This window comes from Panicum virgatum, chromosome 5N, assembly GCF_016808335.1.
Source record: "Panicum virgatum strain AP13 chromosome 5N, P.virgatum_v5, whole genome shotgun sequence".
Taxonomy (NCBI): domain Eukaryota; kingdom Viridiplantae; phylum Streptophyta; class Magnoliopsida; order Poales; family Poaceae; genus Panicum; species Panicum virgatum.
In genome coordinates, this window is record NC_053149.1 from 6,372,355 (window position 1) to 6,397,388 (window position 25,034).

The window sequence follows — 25,034 nt, forward strand, 5'->3', positions numbered from 1 at the left end:
ACCAAACTGGAATTACCTTGGAGGCTAGCAATTTTCTTGGCGGCGACACAACTCTGACTAAGCTAGCGTTTCTGTTCTATGTGCCGCTCGCCATATGCAGCGCATGGTACATGTGCAACGCTGGCGTGGTTGCCAGTTATCGCATCATATCGCTGCAGCAGGCGGCGGCGGCGGCAAGGCGGCGGAGGCGCTGTACGGAGGGCGTGAAGCCGGCGCCGGCGGCGGAGGCGCGGCGCGGCCCAGAAGCTTCCGCGCCCCGTGCAGCGCGCCGGCGAGTTCGTCTACATATGGATAGAATGCCATGGATCTCAGTTAAAATTATGGAGCACAATTCAAGCAGGTTATTACACCTATAGCTAGCTAATTCAATACAGACAAGTAAAACCCACCCATGCCGCATTCAGTAGGATAACTGACATGGAAAAACAATAAAACTAGCTAGCACAGACCTGATGGTGTGCGAGCTTCTGAACCGTCTGGAGATGAGATGATGAGGACAAGTAATAATACGATCATCACTAGCAGAGATGATGTTCTTGTCGCAGAGGCCATGATTATCACAAGCTGCCTGGCTGATCGGTCAGGTCAGTGGAGGATCAAGGACTCGCCGTTGCTCTGCGAGTATTTATAGGCGCGGAGAAAGATTGTGCCATTAGGAAATTAAGTTTACCATCTGAGATAGATTTTCTAGTTTTCTGCACCACTTGCCATGATCCACAAGCTAGGGTTTCTCTCTCTCTCTCTCTCTCTCTCTCTCTCTCTCTCTCTCTCTCTCTCCACCTGGAGGCTGGAGCTGGAGCCAAATTAATGGTTAATCAGCACCACCGTGAACTACCCGGCCAAGGCCGGCGGCTCGACGCTGTTTCGATCTGCCCGAAAGTCTCGATCGGAAGCCAGCATACATGCACCTTCTTGAGCGGGGAGTCAGCGACGCTCGAGATCCGCGCGCAGGGTGCGGATACGGCGAAGGCCGATCAAGTGGGCGCACGGGAACGGAGCCGCGCGCGCGATGCGTAGAAAGAGGGGGGGAGATTCGACTTGTCGCGCCGCTGGGAAACCCATCGGTGCGACGGCGTGCGTACAGATGCATCTACGATTCGGCACCTCGAGCAGCACAGCGCGCGTGCAAGGCATTGGAGGGCGGCCGGAGTTGGTGGCGACGGCGGCGCGGCCGCGGCTTCCGTCGCCGTCGTCAGGATCGATCGACGGAGAGCCTTGGGACCCAGTAGGACCATCATGGCCCGGCCCTTTTCTCGCTTGCAGCCCGCGCAACGACGTCAATCTCGGTTAGTCAAGGCCCATTTTATAGGAGCCGGCCCAATAGCAGTACCTCCACCTGGAAATTTGTATTTATAGAAAAAAAACAAAAAAGCTATTCGGCCCCCTCAATTTTCGCTACAGTCACATTTGCGTCTCGAATAAAAAAAATAATTTGACTGGGCGTTGAAAATCCGATTTTCCTAAACCAGAGGGCTAAATCGGGCTACCGTGAAAATTGAGCCACGGATAAATAAATCTTGCTACTTCTTTTTACTATCTCTCTGATAATCAGAACTGTGCTGGGCTTGACAGGGCTGCGTCAGGGTTATGGCTAAAAGAAATCTTGACCCGCTCTACAACCATAGCCAGCTCTAGCCTCTAGAGATGTAAATAAAAATGGTAATTTCCGATTTTTGAAAATCATTTTTGAGATTTTATCGACTTTTAAGGCTAAACGTAATTAAAAATAATTATAAAAATAGAAACGAAAATGGTGAAATAATATGAAAGTGAAACAAAAATAATTGGAGCATCCTTCGATCATTTTCGAGAACTATCATATTTTCAGGTATTTTAGCGTATTTTACCGATAGAAATACCATATTCATGTACAATGCCAGCATCCTACTATCTATATTTTTAAAATATCATATCTATGTTTTTAGAGAGTCATGACTCATTTATCCTAATCCTTAAATCACAACCTAGCGACCTGAATTTATAATACTATGAATAGTTTCTTGGATGATGGGATTATTGTCTAAATTTTTAGTACTATGAAATGAGATACATGTCATGGATGTATGGATATTTGGATTAACATCACCACCGTCAGTATTTGTGCACGAAATTTATCAAGTCATATGGTTAGAGTTGTGATCCATGGTTTGACATATTTATTATTGGCAAAATAGCCATTTTGATCCTTCAACTTTACTTCAAGGGTCAAGTTGGTCCCTCAACTTTTTAAAAGACCAATTTGGTCCCACAACTTTTATTTTTAGGCCAAACTTGTCCCTATATTGTTGTGATTCTCCATAATACAATGAGATAGATGTGAAAAGCCATTTTACCCTTGGCTCCTTCTCATACTCAATTTCCATTATTGTATAAGTTATAATTAATCAATAATAGGTCACAATAGATTTATTATTCTGTCGGCTGATTTGATGTCTCTCATATTTGTTGAAATACCCTTTCGTATTTAATTTAGTCTAGATCACATAAGAATATCATGCATATGTTTGATTAACTTGTTGCACCACTGCTAAATATGCAAATTGTGAAGGAGAGGAAATAGCCAAGGGTAATGATGACTTTTTAGTATTAGTCTCATGGTATCATAGAGCATTACATCAGTATAGGGACAAATTTGACCTAAGAACAAAAGTTGAGGGACCAAATTGGTCTTTTTGAAAATTGAGGGACTAAATTGATCCTTAGAGCAAAGTTGAAGGACCAAAGTGCCTATTTTGCCTTTATTATTTTTCAAAATATCATTTCAATAGGTTTCAATAGTTATCGATGTAGTCTCGATCGTATATTTTCGTTTTCAAAATTATCGTGATACCGATGCTGTTTTTATTTCTGATAATATCGTATTATTTTTATTTTCGATGAAAAAATGTGAAAGTGAAAGTGGTTAAGGCTTTCACCGACGGTTTTCATCCCTAGCCAGCTCAAAGAAAAAGACCCCCGCTTGATTCTGCAGACTGCAGGTCAAGTACCCAACGTTGTAAGAACCTTGTCGTCTGGTCTCGAGAACCGAGCCGACCAAGTTGCCATTTAATTTGAAATTAGGCGCCAACTGCCCAGCATATATGTCTATGCAATGCATGTGGAATGTGGACTATACTCTGTCAGCAACGAGCCAACGACTCGGTCGTCAACTCGTTTGTGGGAGGGAGGACGAACAATCCAGCCGCGGCTGCTCCACCAGTACATTCGCATGTCGTACGCCATGGATCTTGTCTGAAAATTTGAAGTATATGGGTTCATGCACATCGCCACTGTTACTGTTGTTCAGACAGAAACCAGTTCACACTGATTGTATTGTTCAGAGTTAACAGTCAAGCATAGACTCGGATCTCTGATCTCTCCTTGTTTAATTTTAATTTCATTGATTTCGTTTTTGCACAGTCAAGCATACACACACATACACTACATGAAGCAACTTGAATTTGTGTTACCCACAGGAACAAATAGCCGAACACTGAAAAGGAAAACAAGTACAAGAAGCAAACTCAAGAAATCAGCTGAACGCATGGCCTCCCCAGAAACTGTTCGACCCATCTTGGTTGCCGTCGAGGTAGAAATCCCCGAACAGGAAGCTCGCGTCATCGACCATCGCCTTGAGGAACCCGTCGTCGCAGCCTCCCGCCTCAGTGCACGCGCTCGTGGTGCTCGTCGGCGACGGCGCGACCGACTCCGCAGCTGCGGCGTTCCCGGCCATAAGAACAGAACCACATGTCGCCGCCGCGGTGCCACCGGCGCCCGACGGGTCGTTGTCGTAGCTGCTGCCGGCGGCAGCCGGGGCGGCGACATAGCCGGCAGGGCGCGGACGGTCCTCGGGAACCGGGAGTGGGTTGAACACGGCTGGCGGATGCGTCCCGCTCCCGCCGTCCTCGCCGCCGCGGCGGCGGTGGCTCGCGGCGTGCTCTTTGCTCCCGGCCGTGGACGACGCCTCCTTCTGCCGGAGCTTCTTGCGCAGCCGCGCGTTCCAGAAGTTCTTGATCTCGTTGTCCGACCTCCCGGGCAGCCGCGCCGCGATCTGAGACCAGCTGCGCAGGCAATGATCGAATTATTAGCGCCAAATAATCTATGCATGAAGCTGAGGACATGTGGCAATGGCGTAGCTGTTAAGCTCAGCTCTGGCTCAGCTACCTGTTGCCAAGTGCTTTGTGGAGAGCAATGATGAGGTCCTCTTCCTGCTGGGAGAAGCGGCCGCGCTTGAGGTCCGGCCGCAGGTAGTTCATCCACCGCAGCCGGCAGCTCTTGCCGCACCTCTGCAATCCTGCAAGCAACAATGAACACCCGCCACATGAGCAGCCAAGAACCATGGTGAATTGTAATTCTAGCCAGCAGCTCATCTAGCTGAAACTGAAAGCTGAGGCGTACGTGATACCAAATTACCAATGCAGCAAGGTACCTGCAAGTTCAGGGATGGAGCTCCAGCAGCTGACGCCGAAGCGGGCGATATGGGAGGTGAGCCTCTCGTCCTCCTCCGGCGACCACAGCCCTTTCCTCACCTTCTTCTCCTCCGAGCAGCAAGGATGTACCCTCCCCATCTGCTGCTGCCCGCCCAGCAATGGCGTGCTCTTGATTCCCAAGCGACCTAGCTAGCTAGCTCTCACAATCAGAATGGCATGTGCACTCTAGATAAAGTCTGGCTCACTGGATTAAGTACTCGATCGATGCTCTGGTGACAATCTGTCGATTTGTTAGAAACGTTTTGCTTAGGTTATTGGGGCAGCCGCTGCCTCTTGCGCCATTGTTTATCCTCAATAATGGCCCATGCGTCGTGTACTTTATATATGCAGGGAGTCTTATGTAATTGCGTGATACTGGCTGTAAAGCAACCATGTTCAATCAGGGGGCAGCATGCAGCCGGAGCCGGGAAGCTAGCTAGCTAGTTTAACGTGCAGCTGCAGCTTGCAGCCATCGCAAAAGCAGCCACACTCGTCTCTAGCTGCGTCCTTCATAATGATGCGTGATGGGCTTCAGACATGCTTGGACCCTTTATACAGGCGTTGCGACATAAATAAAGTGTGCTCCTGTGTTTTTTTCCCCTTCATATGCTGCATCGATGCTTTGATTAGTCACGTTATGACATACTTTTTACATATTGATCAATTATTGATCGGAAATTAATGCTAAGATACAGACGTCGGGGAAGAAAAATTGGACGCTACGACATATGTTTGAATAGTTAATCTTCGATGTTGCAACTATTATTTTCACATATTTCATGGTAAATGTTGCATGAAACATAGTGTTCATATTGCAACGGAAATTTTCGTATCCGAGAGTCAAATGACATAATTAGTTTTTTCACGTATTTTTCAATGTTGCACCTGTATATTTTCGATGTTACAGATATCTTATTTCGATGTTGCAATGGAGCGTCCGATAGAAAAGTTCCATCAGACGTTCGGGTGCTAACAAGCCCGATTATTGATAAAGTCTTATAACACCACCTATTTGCTTACTAAAAAAATACTCGCATGTACTCCCTCATGTCACAAGCAAGTGATATTTTAAATATCTACATGGTCTATTAAACACAACTTGACCTAGTATTTTTATTAAATAAATAAATTATGTATAAATGTAAATATTATTCTACATCTGAGATGTAGCTGCAATTCTACACCAAGCAGTTAAATTTCTGACAAAAAATTTACTAAACCAAAGTACCACATTACTGAATCACATTCAATAAAAGGGTGTCAATAATCCTGCTCAATGGTTATTAATAAACACTTATTCAATAGCTAGTTAGGTGTAACTATACCTGTGTTATACACAAGTATTATTACAATGATTGTAAAGTACCAATGGGTACTTTCAGGTACTTTTGTCTTGAAATTTTTTCTGGCCATTGATCAATAGAAGGTATCTACAAAAAATAAATTAAATTAAATTAGTATTCAGTTCCACTTTTTGGGTACTTGGTCCCACATGTTTGTACCACCTGGTACTTTAGCCTAGGTACTTCTAGTTACTTCCTACCTTGAACATGTATGATTCTTTCGGATGGACGGCTTTTGTTTGTTTCAATCATTGTAAAAATTCTCTACTTTTATGATGAAACCATAACATCTCAAATCAAATTTACATGCATTTTTTAAATATCCAAAATTAACGTAATACATAAATGTTGGGTACCATGATTAGGGGCACCCTAATCAGGGGACTAAAATCGCCCTAAAAACGCAAACGCATGCTGGGCAACCGGGCCCACGAAGGCCTGCAGCCTCCTTCTAATCTGGAAGAAAGTAAAGGACTCAAAGAAGCCCAGCACGCGGCCCACGTACGCAGTGCGGCCCATCCGCACCCCCCTCGGACCCGCGGGGTGATCTCCGCCTCGCTCGAGGGCTCCCCGCCGGAGCCCTCGACCGCGCCCCGCGCTTCCGCCTCGCTCGAGGGTAGCGAACCTACCCTCGAGCGAGTAGAATGTCTCCGCCTCGCTCGAGGCCACCCCTCGACAGAAAGGACAAACGGTCCTTCCACTCACCCGCCCACCGTACGGAGGCATTAATGCCAACCACTCCTCCGCAGCGCCCGGGTTAGACGGCGTCAGGCCGCCATGCCCCACAGTGACTGTGACCGAAGTCTCGTCCACCAACTCCGGTCACTGCTCCGCCATTCCGGACGCTGTGGCGACACTGTGGGAACCTGCGACGCAGTACAAGACGTGCTCGGCACTGCTCCAGCTACTATACTGCCAACTCCCCATACGTCCTTCGTACTTTCCCTTCCGCGGAGCCCTCGAACGGCTTGGGCACGACCCTCGGAAGCAGCTCCGGCCTTGACCGGGACAAGACACTGGCCTGTAGGACCCTCGGAACGCCGCCACGCCTGGAGGATGGTACCCCCTACAGCAACGACCATGCCGCCCGCTGGAGCCAGGACGCCGGCGCGATCTCCGCCCGCGCCCGCGTCTGCGTGACACGTGGCGCCTCCGGACCCCTCCCGAGCAGCTAGCCGAGCCGAGAACTCACGGGGGTCCGGATAGGCATGTGGAGGTCCCGGGCCCATCCGCGGGAGTCCAGATAGGCACGTGGAGGTCCCGGGCCCATCTGCGGGAGTCCGGATAGCACGTGGAGGTCCCGGACCCACCTGCGGGCATGGTTTTTATTTCTGGTATGAAAAAAATCGGCCATCACCGATAAAGTCGAAATATCGGGAATATCGGGATTTTTTATTTTTATTTTTACTTTTTTATTTTTTATGTTTACTTTTTAAATTTATTTTTTAGTGAAACAAATATTCAAAAAATTAATTTCGGCCAGTAAAAAAAATATCGGACCCCGCCGATAAAACCGAAATATCGGGTATACCGCGAAATTTCGAGCGATATTGTGAACCCTGCCTGCGGGGGTCCGGGTCCACGGCCACAAATGCTGAGCATTTTCCACTTCAGGGACACGTGGTGACACTGGACCCGTCCCCGAGCGGGAAGCGGTTCCGGGACTGTTGGTCCGGTGAGATGGAGTCAAGGACGATGCCCAGGACGACTGCCACGACCGGCGCCATACCCCACAGTGTACTTCCCACAGTACTCGATCACTGCACCCCCGCGATTCGGGGAGAAGACGACGACTTACATGATCCCCTGTGCATGTACACCGTCCCTCCTTGTGTCTATAAAAGGGGGGTTGGCCCACCTCTTGGTAGAAAAAAAGGAAAAAAGACGCTCCGCACTACTAGCAAAGCACATACGCTCCTCTAAACCCCGATATTGGCACTCATCTCAATCAACTCCTCCTCTAGCAGAGACTTGGGAGCTTCCCTCCCTCTCTCGCCTCGCTTGTACCCCCTACTACAAGCACCCCCGGTGCAAGATAGTACAGTGCTCTCGCACACCCCTTTGCTGGACGTACGGCCCCACGGCCGGAACCAGGATAAACCCGTGCGTTACTGTATTGCCTCTTGCATCAACATCTGGGACGAGGAACACGCAGCATCATTACTGGTTGGGTCCGGACCGCCGAGTCAGGGCACCGACAATAAATAACTAAAGTTACAAATGGTTGACTATAACAAGAGTTCACTCCAAAATGTTACTTAATTATTTGTGACTATATTAGTATATAGTACGGTTCTTTCTTCTGGCCAAGAAACAATTAAAACCACAATTTTAGTCGCGTTATTTTTCGAAAAGAGTCAATATTTCCAGATTATATCATTCGGTAAAGTACCAGAAGATTGCACTATTCGACAAGTAAAACAGTCTGACGAAAACACCATAGAATAAGAATACCAACAGCTAGTTCTATGAGCTCTAGGAATCATCTGCTGGAGTAGTTTTTAAATTTCAGGGTTACTGTTAATTGAAGGTGTGCTGCATATACATGCATGGATACGTGCTCATCTGAGGTAGGAATTACATGAAGGTCTTTAGGGTGTTTGGATCCAAGTGCTAATGTCCAAAAATGCTAAACTTTGGCATGAGCTAGTCATCTAAACATGAGTGCTAATAGGGTACGCTAAACTTTAGTCAGAGCACATAAAAAACTTTAGCATATGGTACGAGTTCTAATAAGTACCGTGTAAAGTTTAGCACTCAACTTTAGCTGTTTATAATAGGCCTTAATTTGTCACTTTATGCAGGACGTGCTAAGCCTTTGGAACTATATATATGTAGGGTTTACATATATAATAAGTGTAGGGCCGTTAGTACCTAACCTCTCCATCACATCATGCATGACATGAAACCTTTGTGTGGTGCATTCACGCATGTAGTAGTAGTAGCAGCAGCAGATGGATACGAAACATTGATGGCTTACACTTTTAGCCCGTGACGATATTATCCACTGAAACTCCGGAAAAAGCTATGGGATTAATTAGAGTACAATATGTGTGTGTGTATCAGACCTCTCTCTCTCTCCGTTATTAGTTGCTCATGTTCTTACTTCTTAATTATTAGATGGCTTGATGCAAGGACACACATGCACGAATATGGTCTCTTGTCCTAGCTTGAAGTTTGACCGTTTCCGTTTTGAATCGTACACGAATTAAAACTATTTGGATCAAAGTGATTAATTAAATTGCAGTAGAAAGTTTAACCACATGTGTCCAATTAACAAATTACTAAATCTGTAAGACCTCAGAATGCAACAAAAAGATGGCGGCGGCCGGCCGGAGTGCATGCATCGTCCATGCGTGCATGACGATTGACGGCAGACCGGGAGATTTTCCATATTCATGCATGGGCCATCAACCACGAGAGCACGCATATAAAAACCTGTGCTTTGATAGCTACCTTCTACCACATTTTCACGTGCCAATGTGCCATGTGGGGGTTAAAGAAACCCTAGCTAGATAGATGCCCTGCTCCAATTGATCACAACCAAGACGTACACTGCATGAGTCCATGACACTTTTCTGAGGGAGAGATTTAGTTACACATCGTTACGTGGATAATTAATAAGCTCCTAAACAAAAAAAAACAACAACATCCCATGAACATTTTTTGGTAAGGGAAATTTTATTATTTCCAAGTTTTTACATCGAGATGATGCAAACTTGGAAGTAATTATAAGATTTTTCCGTATCGAAAAAATGAACATATATGTGGCTGCGCTAAGATCGAAATTATATATATATATATATATATATATATATATATATATATATATATATGGATGATGAGTCCCAACTTAAGGATCAGATAATATAATCGACTAGAAATAACTAGCCTATCGACCCGTGCTCCCGTACGACCTAATTAAAAATTATAAAAATAAAAATTATGGCTAATAATTATAAATTATTTATCTCACGCCCTCTTTTATCTACTAAATACTCTAACATGCACATACTCTAAAATACATATTTATCATTATTTAATTGTAATAGATTTCATTTTGCATCACACTTCCGTATGTGTTTGATATATATTTAATTGAACAATTTATTTGTGAATTGGTATTCTTGTCTCTTCCATCATACATGAATACATGGTGACACATTTCGTGGGTGATATTTTTCATATAAATAATATATTAATAATGATAGAAATAATAATTTAGAATCTTATATTAGTGCACTTTAATATTTTGTTAGAATTATATAATTCAGATTTGGATTTATTGGTTACTTTAACTTTTAATAATTATATAATTGGATACTTTATATACAAATTTAGGAGGGGTAAGCCAGATAACTGATTCTTGTCTCTTCCATCATACATGAAGTTTCTTTAGTCTATTCTAAAATAGCAGAGATGGATAATTTATTAGGAAAGATAACAGATCTAATAACTATTATGGTTAGAGTTGTCAGATTGATGGTCAGATGTTTCTAATTTTGTGAAGATTTCTAAGATTTCTCTATTTTTTTTAGAGTGTCCACGCCTAGGTTTCTAGGTGGCTTCACGTGAGCCTTCAAAAGGAGCCTCCAGTTAGTAATAGTAAGATGGTGAGAAATGTCAGCCAACTAATATAGTATATATGTTCAATCCGCCTAGCGATTTGATACTCTGATTATCAAAATAATACATCATAATCCAACAAGATGCAGGCGGATCTTTGTCCATATATATACATGATGCTGAAGGAAACCTAGCGATTTTTTTTTTCATGCACGAGAGTTCTTGATAAATTTACCCTACTTTTAGAAACATTGATCCTTCGGTAGGTACTTAAACTCTACCAATTTCCTTTTCATGTGCCAATCACAGTTAAAACAGCCACATGTATATGCTTATTTCTGCAAAAGCACCACATCCCTTACTCCCTAAAAGAAACCCAGCACATGTTGTTCCAAGCACACATATATATCAGGTTTTCATAAAAAAACACATATATATCAGGACATATTTTTGTGTTCATAATCCTTTCTGAATGAGTTTACTCTATTCGATAACGAGGGGCTCTTTGGCACGGCTCCCTAATTAAGGAGCTTCACCACCATTTCGTCTCCTTTACGAGCTGTACAAAAGGTACTTTTCCAAACAACTTCAGCACTGAAACTTTTTGGAGCCGGAGCAGTTTTCACACAACACAGTAGGAGCCAGTGGAGCTGCAAAATGTGGCTCCTCTGGCTTCTCTTGCTACAGTGTGGAAGCTGGAGCTGGCCGGAGTCGCGTCAAATAGGCCCTGAATTTAGCATGAAAATAGTAATAGCATTCATCAACTTAATTATGGGGATTGTTACGCAACAACCAGGTTCAAAATTAAATACATAAAGTCGAAAGTGATGACCAACTGGCGACTTGACAGCTAGTCAGATCAGTATGTTGAGTACTGGCACTGTGTTAATAATTGTGTTGCTAAAATGTACTACAGTTTATCTAAGGCCTTGTTTAGTTCTTTACATGTAAACGCAAAAAAGCCGTAAACGCATTAAAGTGAAAAGGAATCTTACTAATTTGAAGTACTAAATAAAGTCTATTTACAAAACTTTTTGCATGGTTGGGCTGTAAATCGCGAGACGAATCTAATGAGCCTACTTAATCCATGATTTGCAACAGTGATGCTACAGTAACATCCGCTAATTATTGATTAAACATGGATTAATTAGCATCATTAGATTCATCTCGCGATTTACAACCCATCTATGCAAAATTTTTTGCAAATAAACTTCATTTAGTACTTCAAATGCCCTATTTACATTTTTACACATTTTTGCAAAATGAAAACACACCCTAAAGCTCTAGATGCTTGGACTTTACCTATGGACTGAGGGTCTGGCCATATTTAACGTTGTCCAGGTGTCCTCTCTGAGTTGCCAGCTAGTGACCAAGATTGTTAGATCCACTAGGAGTAGATCAATGGGGTAAACAACTTTTCTGTGGGGAAAATACCTTGCTCATGTCCTCTGTAACCTCCACGTCGCGTCACCGTTGATGAACACAGGGGGTGGAGGTGTCGCGGAGCAGAGCCTTGCGGTGCAGAGGCGTCGTGGTGGCGATGGCGAGGTCGACGGCGAGCTGGAGTAGAGGGTGCCGGTGGAGCTTCCCGTCGCTCACAGTGCACCCTCTCGATCGGTCTAGGGTTGGGACGGTGGAACAGTGGCGGCAGCGAACCTCATTCAACGCGCCACTGGCCCCCACCTTCTATTTATTGCACTGCGCGACGGGAGCCCACCAGCCTTGCATTGGGCTGGGCGCTCCTGATCAGAGCGCGAGTCAAAGGCCCAGATGGCCGTTGGGCTAACTGGTGGAGATCAACCCAACATTCTCCCCCTTGATCTCATCTTTTACTTTTAACTTCATACATTTTACTTCTTTTCATATTCTATCATAGATCAATGCATAGAGCAGTTTCATCGTCACGGTCAGTTGCCGATAGATTCAACCGCTACAATACACGTCTCTGTTCTGAAATAGATTTGTTTAGCTTTGGGCCCTATATCGTCCGGAAAACATAGGCTATACCACAAAAACCCATGTCGACCGTGTGTTCTCTGTACACACTGGGCGGTAAGCCTTTAATGAGTGGATCCACAAAATACTTGGCTATCATTTAAACTCAAAATGCATTTCAATCATGATTCCGGACTATCTCCTTTACAATGTATAACTTTGTGTCAACGTGTTTGGCACCATAGTTGACTCGTTGTCATAGGAGCAAAACTATTTCAATGGTTATCGCTGTTGTCAACCATTATCAACTCCGGGTACAGGTTCCTTAACCATTTTGCCTGTCCCTCAGCCTCGTATCATGCTATACCATATCTTTGCATCACAATGATCATAATTGCTTTATTTTGGAGCTTTTCCACACAAAATCTCCAAGTGTGAAAGTTAGCGACAATTGTGGATTTCGCTACACATTTCACAAGTTCTACTTTTGTACTCACAATCTTTTGAGAGTACTTGTTCTTTCCAACTTAGCATGAGGCCGACATTCTCAATTTCATTCCAATGATCTATATCTGGATTGAACTTTTGCCAAAATAACCCGGGTACACAAAACTATGTCAGGGTAAGTTCTTTACTTGCGCGCTTATAATGCTTCCAACAGCTGAAGCATATGGGACTATTTCCGTTTCACATTAGTTCCTAGAACACTAAGGTTCCCAAAACTGTTACCCTTGACGATAGGAACAGGCGTAGGTTTACTCATTTGCATACTTCATTTCTATAGAAGCTTTTCTAAGTATGCCTTTGCAGTAACCATAATACCCCTTTCTTTTATCTCGATGAGTCTCAATTCGTAGAATGAAAAAACTCATCACCGAGATCAAAACTTGAGGACGAGAATTCTTTATCTATAATAGCATATTAACACCACCACTAGAAAGTAGGATGTTACCTTCATTTAAGATGTGGAAATTAGACTTCCCATTCTTTAACTTTGCTTAAAAGCTATTGTCCTCCTCAATCTTTTGGAAAACCCAAAATTTTATATTGTTTCATTTAAACTTTAGACTACCTTTGAGTAATTGATCGAGTTTGGGCTGATCAGCATGCAGAGACATGTGATCTATCGACAATGCTTTTGATCGCAGATCCTAGCTTGTTTATAATTAACTACTCACCCTGTCCTAAATTATTAGTCATTTTGGTTTTTATAGATGCATAGTTTTTACTATGTATATAGATATATATTATGTCTAGGTGCATAACAAAATCGTCAAAACGACTAATAATTTGGAACGAAGGGAGTAGGAACCAAACAGGAGTCCAAGGACCAATACCGGCAATACACCGGTCCAGGGAAGACCTTGACCAATACCGGCAATACGAGTCCAAGGAAAACCTTGCTAATGCTTTCCTGCTTCAAGGAGATAAACTTGTATGCACATATCGTCTGGCAATGCATGGCTCATAGTACACGCTCCTTGCTGGTGCCATCTAACCACCCAGCCCAACAATCAATCATGCAGATAAAACTATGCAGCAGAGGTGCGAAAGGCCGTATGTAATTGTTTCCCCACAGAGAGAATTTTTTTCTGACCATAGCTAGCTTATTAGCTATACATTGGCATTGATATCAAGCTGATCCGTGTTTACCTACTACCATGCATCATCAGATGCAACTAATTATCTTATCATCCCTCTTTGCACAAATAATTGGATGAACTATATACGGCCCGGCTCACCAGCAACTTGATCGTATTTATATATCCAATAATCAATCTCCCTTCAAAAGGTAATGGGAACAATAAGATCAATGGAAGAATGAAAACAATATGATCATTGCTTGGACTGTTGAGGTTGAGGCGGCACGTCTGATCTGTTGGTGAATGAACCTTTACTTGGGATAATTCGTGGTGTTCACATCTACATCCAATGCAAGTAGCTTGAGAATGAAGAAAGCATGTAAGTATGTTCATGGAAAGCGCGTCGAGCGCCTTCATTCATGTTGGTTGCATTGTGTTGAGACAATTTCCAACAAAACAGGTGTATTTCTCCAGAATACGCGCGCGTAGGAGATCTGCAGATCAATATACTATATCATTTTGATGGGGAGCTTGATAACAAGCTCAGATACAACCTTACAAGGCAACCAACCTAAGAAAAGTATATCATTTTGATGGGGAGCTTGATAACAAGCTCAGATACAACCTTTCAAGGCAAACAACCTAAGAAAAGGTCATGTATGACACCCTAAATGATGGACAAATCCCTCGACGTTTGACAACAAACAAACAAAAGAGAACAATTATTAGAATTAAAACCAAGCAACTAGCTCAACTTTAATCTGCAGCTAGCCCCCAACAAATAAGAGGTATTGGCCACTTGCATGGAGTATATATAGCTTTCCAAATTAAAGCAGGCTAATTCATGCGGAAAACAAATTAAATTAAATCAACAATTATTATCAGCATTTGCAGACTAATGCATCGCTATTTAATTCAAGAATCAAACAAATCCACCCAAACTAGCTAAGCTTTTGTGATGTTTGTAATGTATATACATGCGCAACAGTAGCATGCATGCAGCAGCATGAGACAAATTAAAAGGACGCAGATGGCATCAGCCATTCGATCGCTGTCGAGCTAGTGGCCATGTTGAGCATCTAATACACCTACTAATCTCTGTCCGATAATGATTTAGTATTACTCCCGTCAGTTAATCACAGGCGAGGCTAATTATGTATATAGCACTAGATCCAGCACTGCATGGAGGCAGCCCAGGCTGCTGAGCTGCAGATGAATAATATGCATACGTCAGGTGCTACGTATAATCTATTCATGGCAATGCAAGTTGCATTTGCATTATCTAAGAATAAGCGATTTCGTCTCATCATGGTTGGCTAAGCTAGCTATGGTTGGGTCCTGTGCACTGAGGAATTTAATCCCTCATGCATGCACCTAAGCAAGGACACTGACACAGTTTTAATTAATAAGCTCATACTATGTTTTATTATTAGATTAGTTGCGAGTACAAACAGAGGCCGCCATAAGTTTGTCGCATATGCAACCTTAATTATCACCACACATGCATATTGCAGGATTAAATTATTTAATAATTGCGGAACACATGTCAAGGGAATATAGCTAGCTAGCAACCGTGTGATTTGATTGAGTTCCTAATATGGGTAAATCATACCAAATCTTACTATTGCTAATTGGAAGCTCCTTTTGAAGTATCCACATGAAGCCACATGAGATCCTAGGTGGACACTCCAAAAAAATAGAGAAATCCTTGAAATTCTCCATAAAATCAGAAACATCCAGCCATCAATCCGACAGCTCTAATCATTTTAGTCATTAGATCGGTTATCTTTCTTAATAAATCAACCATCTCTGTCATTATGAAAGTAGAGTAAAATAGCTCCCTAAATATGTATCTAAATTACGCATCTCTGTTATTATAAAAAAATTAAAGTAACCCCTAATCTTCGTGTAAATTACCCACCTTGCCTTATAAAAATAATACAAATAACCCCATAAATTTGGATATAAATTATCCAATTATATTATTATTAAAAGTTAAAGCAACACCCTAAATCTAAATATAAATTACATAATTATAATAAAATATTATTTATATATTATACATAAAAAATACTACCCATGATATGTGTCATCATGTATTCATGTATGACGAAAGAGATAAGAATATCGATTCATAAACAATGGTTCAACTAAATATATATCAGCCACACACACAGAGGTGTGATGCAAAATTAAATTTATTGCAACTAGATAATGGTAAATATTATTTTAGAGTATGTGTTAGAATATTTAATAGATAAAAGAAGGCGTGAGAGAGACTATTATAATTATTAGCTATAAACTTTATTTTTATATTAATTCTAATTAGTTCGTACGAGAGCATGGTGTGATAAGCTAGTTAATTTAACCAGTCTCCACCTCTAACCCAAGAGAGAGGATCATTTTTTTCCTCACTAATCAATATTATTTATTACCTGTTTGACTGATCATGTGCTCGATGACATGTGGTTGAATGTGGTGGTTGTCTTCATTAACTTGTAGTGACAATACTGACTATTTATCTACTGATCTAGGTCAAAGAATTTGTAATTTTTCCATATGAAACACTGTAATTGCGTCTAACTTGCTGTACCTTCTGCTGCACCGTTTTTCATGACAATGAAATTATATGTAAAAGAAAGGTAGCAATAACTTAGTACCATGACTTATTTCAACTACAAATAGTAGCGATAAGCATATATATCTATTGACCGCATTTTAGGCCCTACTAATGCACGCAAGTTTGCCAATGCTTATACTCCCTCCGTTTGAAATTGTAAGTCATTCCAAGTTTATTGGAGCGTCAAATTATTTTTATATTTGACCAAAATTATAGAAAGAGTAAAATACATGGTCGGTCCTCAAACTTGTAAGCTGTATCATTCGGATCCCTAAACTTATAAAACCAGGAATCCGGATCCTTAAACTTGTCAGGGTATGTCATCCCGGTTCCTAATCTTAGAAAACCATAAATCTGGGTCCATACAATGACTAAAAGTGGTTTCAAACCATATTTTTAGTTCAAAAACAAATATCTCTGAGCCCCCAAAATTCTCCAAAAAATCCAAACAAATATACTAGAGATACAGCGGGGCCTAAATAAAAATAATTGGAGCTCATAAAAATATCGGGTGAAAATATATTTTCACATTCTTCTAGAACTAAATCTAATTTTATAAGTTTATAAAATATTTTCATGAGCTCTAATTAGTTTCAAAAATATTTTCACGAGAATTTTAGAGGCTTGGAGATATTTTTATAGTTTAAAACTATATTTGTTGAATTTGTTTTTCAACTAAAAATATGGTTTGAAACCAGTTTTAGTCATTCCTGGACCAGGATTTCCGGTTTCTAAGTTTAGGGACCGGAATGACGCACCCTAACAAATTTAAGGATCCGAATTTCTGGTTTTATAAGTTGGGGGACCGGGCTGACGTACCCTAACAAGTTCGAGGACTAGTCGTGTATTTTACTTTTATAGAAAAGATTACAATTTATAACACCAAATAGATATATACTCTAAATGTGTATTTAACAAAAAATTAAATAATACTTATTTGGTATCATAAATATTGTTAGTTTATTGCATAAACTTGGACAAACTTAAAATGTTTTGACTCTTCAAAAAAAAGTTGGAATGACTTGCAATTTGGAACGGAGAGGGAGTATTTGCGTTCACCCAGGTTTGCATACATTGCTCGCATAGTAGCTAGCTAGTAGCAAGCGAGAACTTGTAGCTAAGGGCCCGTTTGGCACAGCTTCGCCGGCATCGGCTTCAGCTTGGTGCTACAGTAGATGGTACTATAGTGTCACTATTCTACACTGTAGCAAGAAGCCAGCACGCAAGGCGAGGTTCAAAAATGAACAGGGAAAGTATGAAGCCGGTGAAGCTAGAAAACCGTGGCTTCACCGGCTTCAGCTTCATCTCGCACAGCAGCGCTACAGTACTGCTACAGCACTTCTACAGTGACCGAAGCTGAAGCAACCCAATCTGTGCCAAACGGGCCCTAAATATCTACAGCTGCTAATTAGAAGTTGTGAGGAGCATGTTGTTCGGCTGATTTGAAAGCCGGCTGATTTCAGCTGATTTAATAGTATCATTTGAGAAGAAATAAGCTAAAACAAGCCGAAATAAGCCGGGAAAATAAAAGCAAACAGGGCCGATGGCGTAGTATGCATATATAGCCGCCTCTTACGAACTTTCCAATCAAGCAACTTGCCTCTCTCTCAGGGTGTATGCTTTTTGTCTCTCCCTGCAGCGGGCTAGCGGAATAATAGGATGGAATGGTTGGCAGCCTAAGGTACGTTGCTTAGCTGACATGTACTATAAGGGCAAATTAATGGTCCTGTTATTGTGACCATGAACTTGGCAAAATGATCATCACCACCAAAGGCAAATGAAAGGGTAGCTGACAAAAGGTCATGGTCTTAGGTTTGTGACTATGGCTTCATTTTTTGAATAACCTTCTAGGCTAGGGGTCATTAATTTTATCTAAGTGCACTTTCGATGAAGCAAACACATTTGATATGCATGCATGTTACTGTTGCAGTTTTGACCATCTTTTCCTCAAGAAAAAGATTGGCCACCAGTGCAAGATATACCTGAATTATCCTATGATTCAGATTGGTTGCATTTAGTCTTTTGCTGGATGAAACTACCAACTCCCTCTCGGCTTTACATGTAATAACCTTATTAGCATGGTGATGCTGATATCATTAATATCGTCTAGGCTAAAAGAACACATCATATGTCAAAAACTTCCAGGTTTATTGGTCATGATTGATGCATTTAATTTCTCCGTTGGCCAATGTCGTTTATACTCCATCGAGAATTAATAATCCCGTGTGTTGTCTACATAGAGATCCAGCGTTGCCTCGGGCACACGGCAAACACATTCGCCGTGTGTATCCAAGGGTACACGGCAAAAAAAGGCATTGACGTCGTGAGGACAGCCTAACGGCAAACCTTGAGGCACACGGCGAACTCGCGGTTTCCGGTAGTGCCACACACATTATACTAGACTCCTCCAGGCAGGGAAATTAATGTGCAGAGGCATATACCCTCTGTCTGCAGATATATATATACACATATACACACACATACTGCAGGCAGTGCAGTCACACATGTGCAGCTAGTAGCAGCATCAGCCAACAAACCAAGCTGATCGAGCTTGCCAATACATCAGAACCAGAGCTAAGCCGCACCTAGCAATGGTGCGGAAGCCGAGCCATGGCGACACCACCAGCGCCGGCAACGGGGGCACGGAAGCGATGAAGGAGAGGAAGGGGCTGTGGTCGCCGGAGGAGGACGAGCGCCTCTTCATCCAGATCACCTACCACGGCGTCTCCACCTGGAGCTCCGTCGCGCAGCTTGCAAGCAAGGATAATAATGCCGATTAATTCTTTCGAATCCAATTTGGTGCTAAATTTTGCATCATCAGTTAGCTCGCGTGTCATTTATAACCTGTTCTGACACCGCATCAATGGTGAATAATGAGCAGGGCTGAGGAGGAGCGGCAAGAGCTGCCGGCTGCGGTGGATGAACTACCTGCGCCCGGACCTGAAGAAGGAGCCCATCTCCAAGCGCGAGGAGGAGATCATCATCTCCCTGCAGCAGTCTATAGGCAACCGGTGGTCGACTATCGCGGCGACGATGCCGGGCAGGACGGACAACGAGATCAAGAACTACTGGAACTCCCGCATCAGGAAGCGCCTGAACGCCGCCGCCAAGGCTGGCCGCGACGACGGTGCCAGCACCAAGCCAGCGCCGGCCTCCGAAGAGAAGTTGGAAGTGGAAGCAACCAACAATGCGGACACCGAAGCGGGGCCTGTGCCCATACCCGAGCGTTTCCCGGTGTTCGCGTGCCAGCTGATCGACGGAGGAATCGCCGGCGGCGGCGGCAGCGGAGAGAACACCCCGTCGACTACGAGCAGCACGCAGCAGAACTCCGGTGAGGAGAGCGAGGCTAGCGTCGGCGACAGCAACATGATCCATTTCATCTCGTTCGATGATCTCGATTACCCAGCTGATTTGCTCATGGATTTACCGGGGGCCATGGACGCATGGGAGTGATCTGTACCCTTCAAATTCTACGAGCTCGTTCAATTGATCCAGCATCATTACAGCCAAGTGCCAACAATCATCGCGTAGCATATCATAGGTACTATGAGTTATGATGTATGCGTGAAATTCTCGCTACTAGTGTTTAAGTCAATGAATGTTCATGCTTGATTTATCATGTATGAGCTGAATTGAATTAGGAGGACAAGATCAGTAGCCAACTGTCGGTGTGGTAAAAATCGTACTTGTCATTTACATTCTTTTAGATGAGTTTTTTTTTGGTAAAAGATACTATTGTAAGTACCTAGCTACCTTGTGTTGCGTCAACTGTTTGTTCAGTTAATCAATACTAAGAGACTGTTCGATCTGCTTGTTTTGAGTCTCGCTGAAAATAACTTGTCTTTTCGACCACAATCGGAAAGCACAACTGGAAAACCTATCGGGACAGCTAGTTTAATTTGCGGAAAAATTTTATATTGTGTAAGGGAGTTACAGAGCTAGCAATTCGATCAAAGCTGATACTGATACTGATACGCATTTCAGCAGAGAGAGAGGTGTGTCTAATGTTTGCTGAAAGAATCGATTCTTTTTCCTGCATATTTTACTCGAATAATGCTTTCCGTTTCAGTAATTCTCTCTAACCAAATCTCCGACACAGTTTTTCTAAGCTATATTTGTTGGCAGCCAAAATTGGCACTGCCGAAGGCCGACCGGTCAGACTGATCTGGTCCTGTGTAATCCGAATCAGGTTAGATTTGATTTGTAGAGTCCGTTTGTAACCCGATTTGAAAAGAGTACGTCCTCTCCGTTCTATAAATATAAAGGCCATGGCCGATTGAGATCTTTCTACCCAATCGAATCAATCAATTTACTATTTTCCTATTTTGTTCTCCAAACCCTAGCTTTTCTAATCTTGTGCTGTTCTTTGCTCGTCTCGACGGCGTTCAAGGATGTCTTGAGTGGCCTGCCGACCTCAAGACAAGATCTTCGAGCTCCGAAGGGTCCCTCCCGAGCTTGAGGTTTTAGGTTTTACGGTACTATCTGCATCCAACCGGCTTGACCGGTTAGTGCGACCAGTCTGATCGGTCGCCGGATTTTCTCGCTGCTGATTTGATCGTTGCGATGCGCGCGTTCTAGCACTTATGTGTTGACCAGAACTGCGTCAACAACATTATTCTACATACAGCAGCTTCGATCTTTCCTGCGTGCAAGCCTATACGTAACGCTTGAGTTGAGATACAAACTATCGACGGCTGTCAGGATGCATATACACTGGCATTCCTGACATGCAGCCCCGGGAGCTTGCTCGAGCTGGCCTTCTTCGTCGTCGGCGCGACCATGGATGATGGGTGGTGCATGGCTGATGGCGCAACCAGCCGCTGCAGAAAAAGAACTGGTAAAGGCAGCGCACATGCAGCACAGTATTAGCGCGCGACAGCAAAGTTAATGTTTTCTGCTTATCCGCATACGCCCATGACCTGTTGCATTCTTCGCTTTACAACATATCTAATCTAAGATCAGTCCACAGCCTAGCCTGGCCTCTCTAGCTAGCCGTCCTGCAGGTGCAGCTATGTCTGAATGCATGGTTAGTTTAGTTCAGTAGTGGTGGTAGCAGTAGCAGCCCAGGTGGTCGTCATTAGCAATTGAAAACTGGAAAGCAAAGCCAGGTCTGGATGGATGGATCATGGATGGATGCCTAGGTCCATGCCAGGCATATGAGCTTACCTGCTCCATCCCATGCTGAACTAAAACTAGCTTGACTGTTGATTTGGAAGAGCAGCACTTGTCCAATTACACTGCATACTGCTTGCTGCATACGCGCGTAGGCTAACAATGACTGATGACCAAGACTAATGATGATGACTAGCTATATAAGTAAGTACTAGCTAGGACTAATATTGACTAAAAGGAGTACACTGCTACTCCCTTCATTTCACTAATTTCTAGTATTATTGTTGTCCATTGTAGAATGAATGATGCAACTATTTTCAATCTTCCAAAGCATTTAATTATAGATAGAGAGTGAAAACATTGCACTCAAACCATACTCTTGGAAGCACATTTTGGAATGGAATTATTCGCCTGATGCCAAAGACAAGTTAAGGAGAGTACCAGTAAACAAATTAAAGTGGGCCTATTGGTTGACAGTAATTAATTAATTAACAGTTAAATCACATTCATGCTTGCTTAATTGATGCCGAGTAACTTTCTAGCCCTAGTCTAACCACCGGCTGTCTTCGTCCAGTTAATTAACTCGTGGATCGTAGCAGAGAAGATCAAATCACTTGGACATACATACAGGTCGTAGTCACCAATGACGGAATGGCTAGGTGCCTAGAGCTAGAAGACTAACAATGACTATAATCATACTTGCTGATATACTACGTGTACAGTAACTGTCAGCTCAGCTCGCACTCGTGATCAACACCGTCGTCTAATTTTATTACCCTACTTGCTTACTAGTCTAACCTCTTGCTCATGTCTTATTCGCAATTAATTAAATCTTCATTAGGATCGTAGAAGAGATCGAATCACATGGGTGTATAGGTCGCGCTGTCTGCTTGTACCAAAAAATTCTGTCTCTTTGTGATTTTTTTATTTGCTCTTTTCGAATGTGTCTATTTTTTTAACCTCAACTGTAATAATGGAAGAAAGTCGACTGGGCGTTAACTTTTCCGTTGCTCAACTTCTTTTTCCTGGCGGCCGAGAGGCCTGTTAAGCTCAAATGGGGCGGTTTTTTTATTTTTTTATTTTTATTTTCATTTTTTACAAAAATATATTTTCGATTTGGAAATTTACAGGAATATACCCCCGGCCGCCCAGCTGCCGGGCGGCCGGGACCTGGCTGCCCGGGAGCGGGGCGGCAGGGGCATTTCTGAAAAAAATTTCTCGGAAAAAATTGTGCGCAGGTCCCTGGGGACCGGTCGCCCGGCAGCGGGGCGGCCGGCCCCCCAGGCCGCCCGGCAGTGGGGGCGGCCGGCCCTGGCTGCTCCAGGAGCGCCTCACATCCAGCATCGGCAAGGTCGGGATCGCCGTCGCAGTGCTCGTCTTCGCCGTGCTCACCGCGCGCCACTTCACGGGAAGCACCAGGGACGAGCAGGCAAGCTGACGTTCGACAGGCACCACGTCACCAGCCTTCGACAGCGTCTTAACCGCGCTCGTCGGCATCTTCCAGCAGGCCATCACCATCATCGTGGTCGCCATTCCCGTGGGCCTCCCGCTCGCTTTCTCCATGAAGCGGATGGTCAAGGAGCACGCGCTAGCTGGTGCGCACGCTCTCGGCCTACGAGACCATGGGCTCCGTCACCGCCATCTGCACCGACAAGACGGGCACTTTCACGCCGAACCAGATGAAGGTGACGGAGTTCTGGGTCGGCTCCGACCGACCAAAGCAGGTGGAGGTCACCAGCGCCATCGCCAGCTTGCTGCGCCAGGGAGCAGGGCTCAACACCACCGGAAGCGTGTACCCGACGGAGAAAGCACTTTTGTCTTGGGCCGTGGCGGACCTCGGCATGGACGCCGACGCGCTGAAGAGGAGCTGCAAGGCGTTGCACGTTGAGGCGTTCAACTCCGACAAGAAGCGCAGCGGCGTGATGATCAGGGACAACGCGACCGGCAAGGTGACCGCGCACTGGAAAGGCGCCGCGGAGATGGTCTTGGCGAGCTGCCCAGCATGGCCATCAGGCATATATAAAGTCATGTCCCATGAACAGCTGACTCCAACCAGCATGCCCATTAGCAGTATGAGGCCATGTCTCATGCACAGCAACTCTGCCCCTTCGATAGCCCATCAACGCCAACCAGACCTCTCTCGGGAACCTTCCACGATGGTCCAGTCCATGCCCCCAACGAATAAAAAACCACACCGCTCCGTCCTCTCTGCTCCTGATGACATGCTTCACACAGGCTTCCACATTCTTTATTTGTGGGGCATGCACGGAAGCGGACGCGTGAGAGAGGCCGGCCGCCCCGCTGCCGGGCGGCCTAGGGAGCCGGCCGCTCCGCTGCCGGGCGACCGGCCTCTAGGGACTTGTGCGTAATTTTTTTTGTAAATTTTTTTGCAGAAATGCCCCTGCCGTCCCGCTGCCGGGTGGCCAGGTCCCGGCCGCCTGGCAGCTGGGCGGCCGGGGTATATTTCTGTAAATTTCCAAATCGAAAATATATTTTTGTAAAAAATGAAAATAAAAAATAAAAAAATAAAAAAACCGCCTCAAATGGGACCGTTCGTAACTGGGCTTCAATGTTGGGCCGTAACAGAAGATGGGCCGAAATCAACCGCTAGTTCCTTTTCTTCCCATTGTCCGCAAATCCTTTCCATCTTCCGAAAGGTACAAAGAGGTTGAATCTTCTAATGTTTGAGATTCGTGCGGGCCACGGGAGCTGTACGATCTTCTTCTTCTCCCCTCCTCTTGCTCGGCTCCTTCCTCCGCCGAGCGCCTCCGGCGGCGTCCGCCTGCTGCGCGCCCTTGCCCGCCTCCTGCTACGCACCCTGTCGGGTATCATAATTAGGGACACCCTAATTGGGGTACTAAGATCGCTCCAAAAACACAAAACACCTGTTAAAATAACCGAACCCACAAAGGCCCACAACCTGCCTCCCATTCGGAAGAAAGGAAGAGACTCGAAGAAGCCCAACGTGCGGCCCATTCGCATCCCCCTCGAACCCGTGGAACGATCTCTGCCTCGCTCGAGGGTCCCTCTTGGGCCCGCCGGACAACCTCCGCCTCGCTCGAGGGTAGCGGATCTGCCCTCGAGCAGGTGACTCACCTCCGCCTCGCTTGAGGGTAGCGGATCTGCCCTCGAGCAGGTGACTTATCTCCGCCTCGCTCGAGGGTAGCGGATCCGCCCTCGAGCAGGTGACTCACCTCCGCCTCGCTCGAGGCCGTCTCTCGGTACAAGGGACAAACGGCCCCGCCGCCCAACCAACCGTCGTACGAAGGCATTAAAGGCCAGCCACTCTGCCACGGCTCAAAGGATGGGCGGCGTCAGACTGCCACTCCCACAGTGGACGTGACCGGGGTCCCCATCCGCTGACTCCGGTCACCATTCCGCCATCCCGGATGCTGTAGCAGTGCCTTGGGACCTGCACGCGGAACAA

At 44.5% G+C, this 25,034-nt stretch overlaps 2 protein-coding genes across 2 annotated transcripts; one reads left to right on the plus strand and one right to left on the minus strand.

The window, feature by feature from the left end:
* Positions 1–3,362: 3,362 nt before the first annotated feature.
* Positions 3,363–4,733, minus strand: LOC120675630 (myb-related protein Hv33-like). The gene is made up of 3 exons (XM_039956835.1): positions 4,409–4,733; positions 4,144–4,273; positions 3,363–4,040 (listed from the first exon to the last, which is right to left on the minus strand). Exons 1-3 carry the CDS (start codon positions 4,545–4,547, stop codon positions 3,512–3,514), a joined length of 798 nt encoding a protein of 265 aa, XP_039812769.1. The 5' UTR covers positions 4,548–4,733; the 3' UTR covers positions 3,363–3,511.
* A 14,267-nt stretch (positions 4,734–19,000) lies between these two features.
* LOC120675850 (myb-related protein Hv33-like) lies at positions 19,001–20,253 on the plus strand. The gene is made up of 2 exons (XM_039957058.1): positions 19,001–19,252; positions 19,377–20,253. Exons 1-2 carry the CDS (start codon positions 19,087–19,089, stop codon positions 19,946–19,948), a joined length of 738 nt encoding a protein of 245 aa, XP_039812992.1. The 5' UTR covers positions 19,001–19,086; the 3' UTR covers positions 19,949–20,253.
* Positions 20,254–25,034: the final 4,781 nt, after the last annotated feature.

Coding starts and splice junctions, on each gene's coding strand:
- LOC120675630 (XM_039956835.1), bottom strand. CDS start 4,547: ATGGGGAGGGTACATCCTTGCTGCTCGGAGGAGAAGAAGGTGAGGAAA. Junction 4,274..4,408: donor CTCCATCCCTGAACTTGCAG/GTACCTTGCTGC, acceptor TGTTGCTTGCAG/GATTGCAGAGGTGCGGCAAG. Junction 4,041..4,143: donor CACAAAGCACTTGGCAACAG/GTAGCTGAGCCA, acceptor TTGCCTGCGCAG/CTGGTCTCAGATCGCGGCGC.
- LOC120675850 (XM_039957058.1), top strand. CDS start 19,087: ATGGTGCGGAAGCCGAGCCATGGCGACACCACCAGCGCCGGCAACGGG. Junction 19,253..19,376: donor CTCCGTCGCGCAGCTTGCAA/GCAAGGATAATA, acceptor AATAATGAGCAG/GGCTGAGGAGGAGCGGCAAG.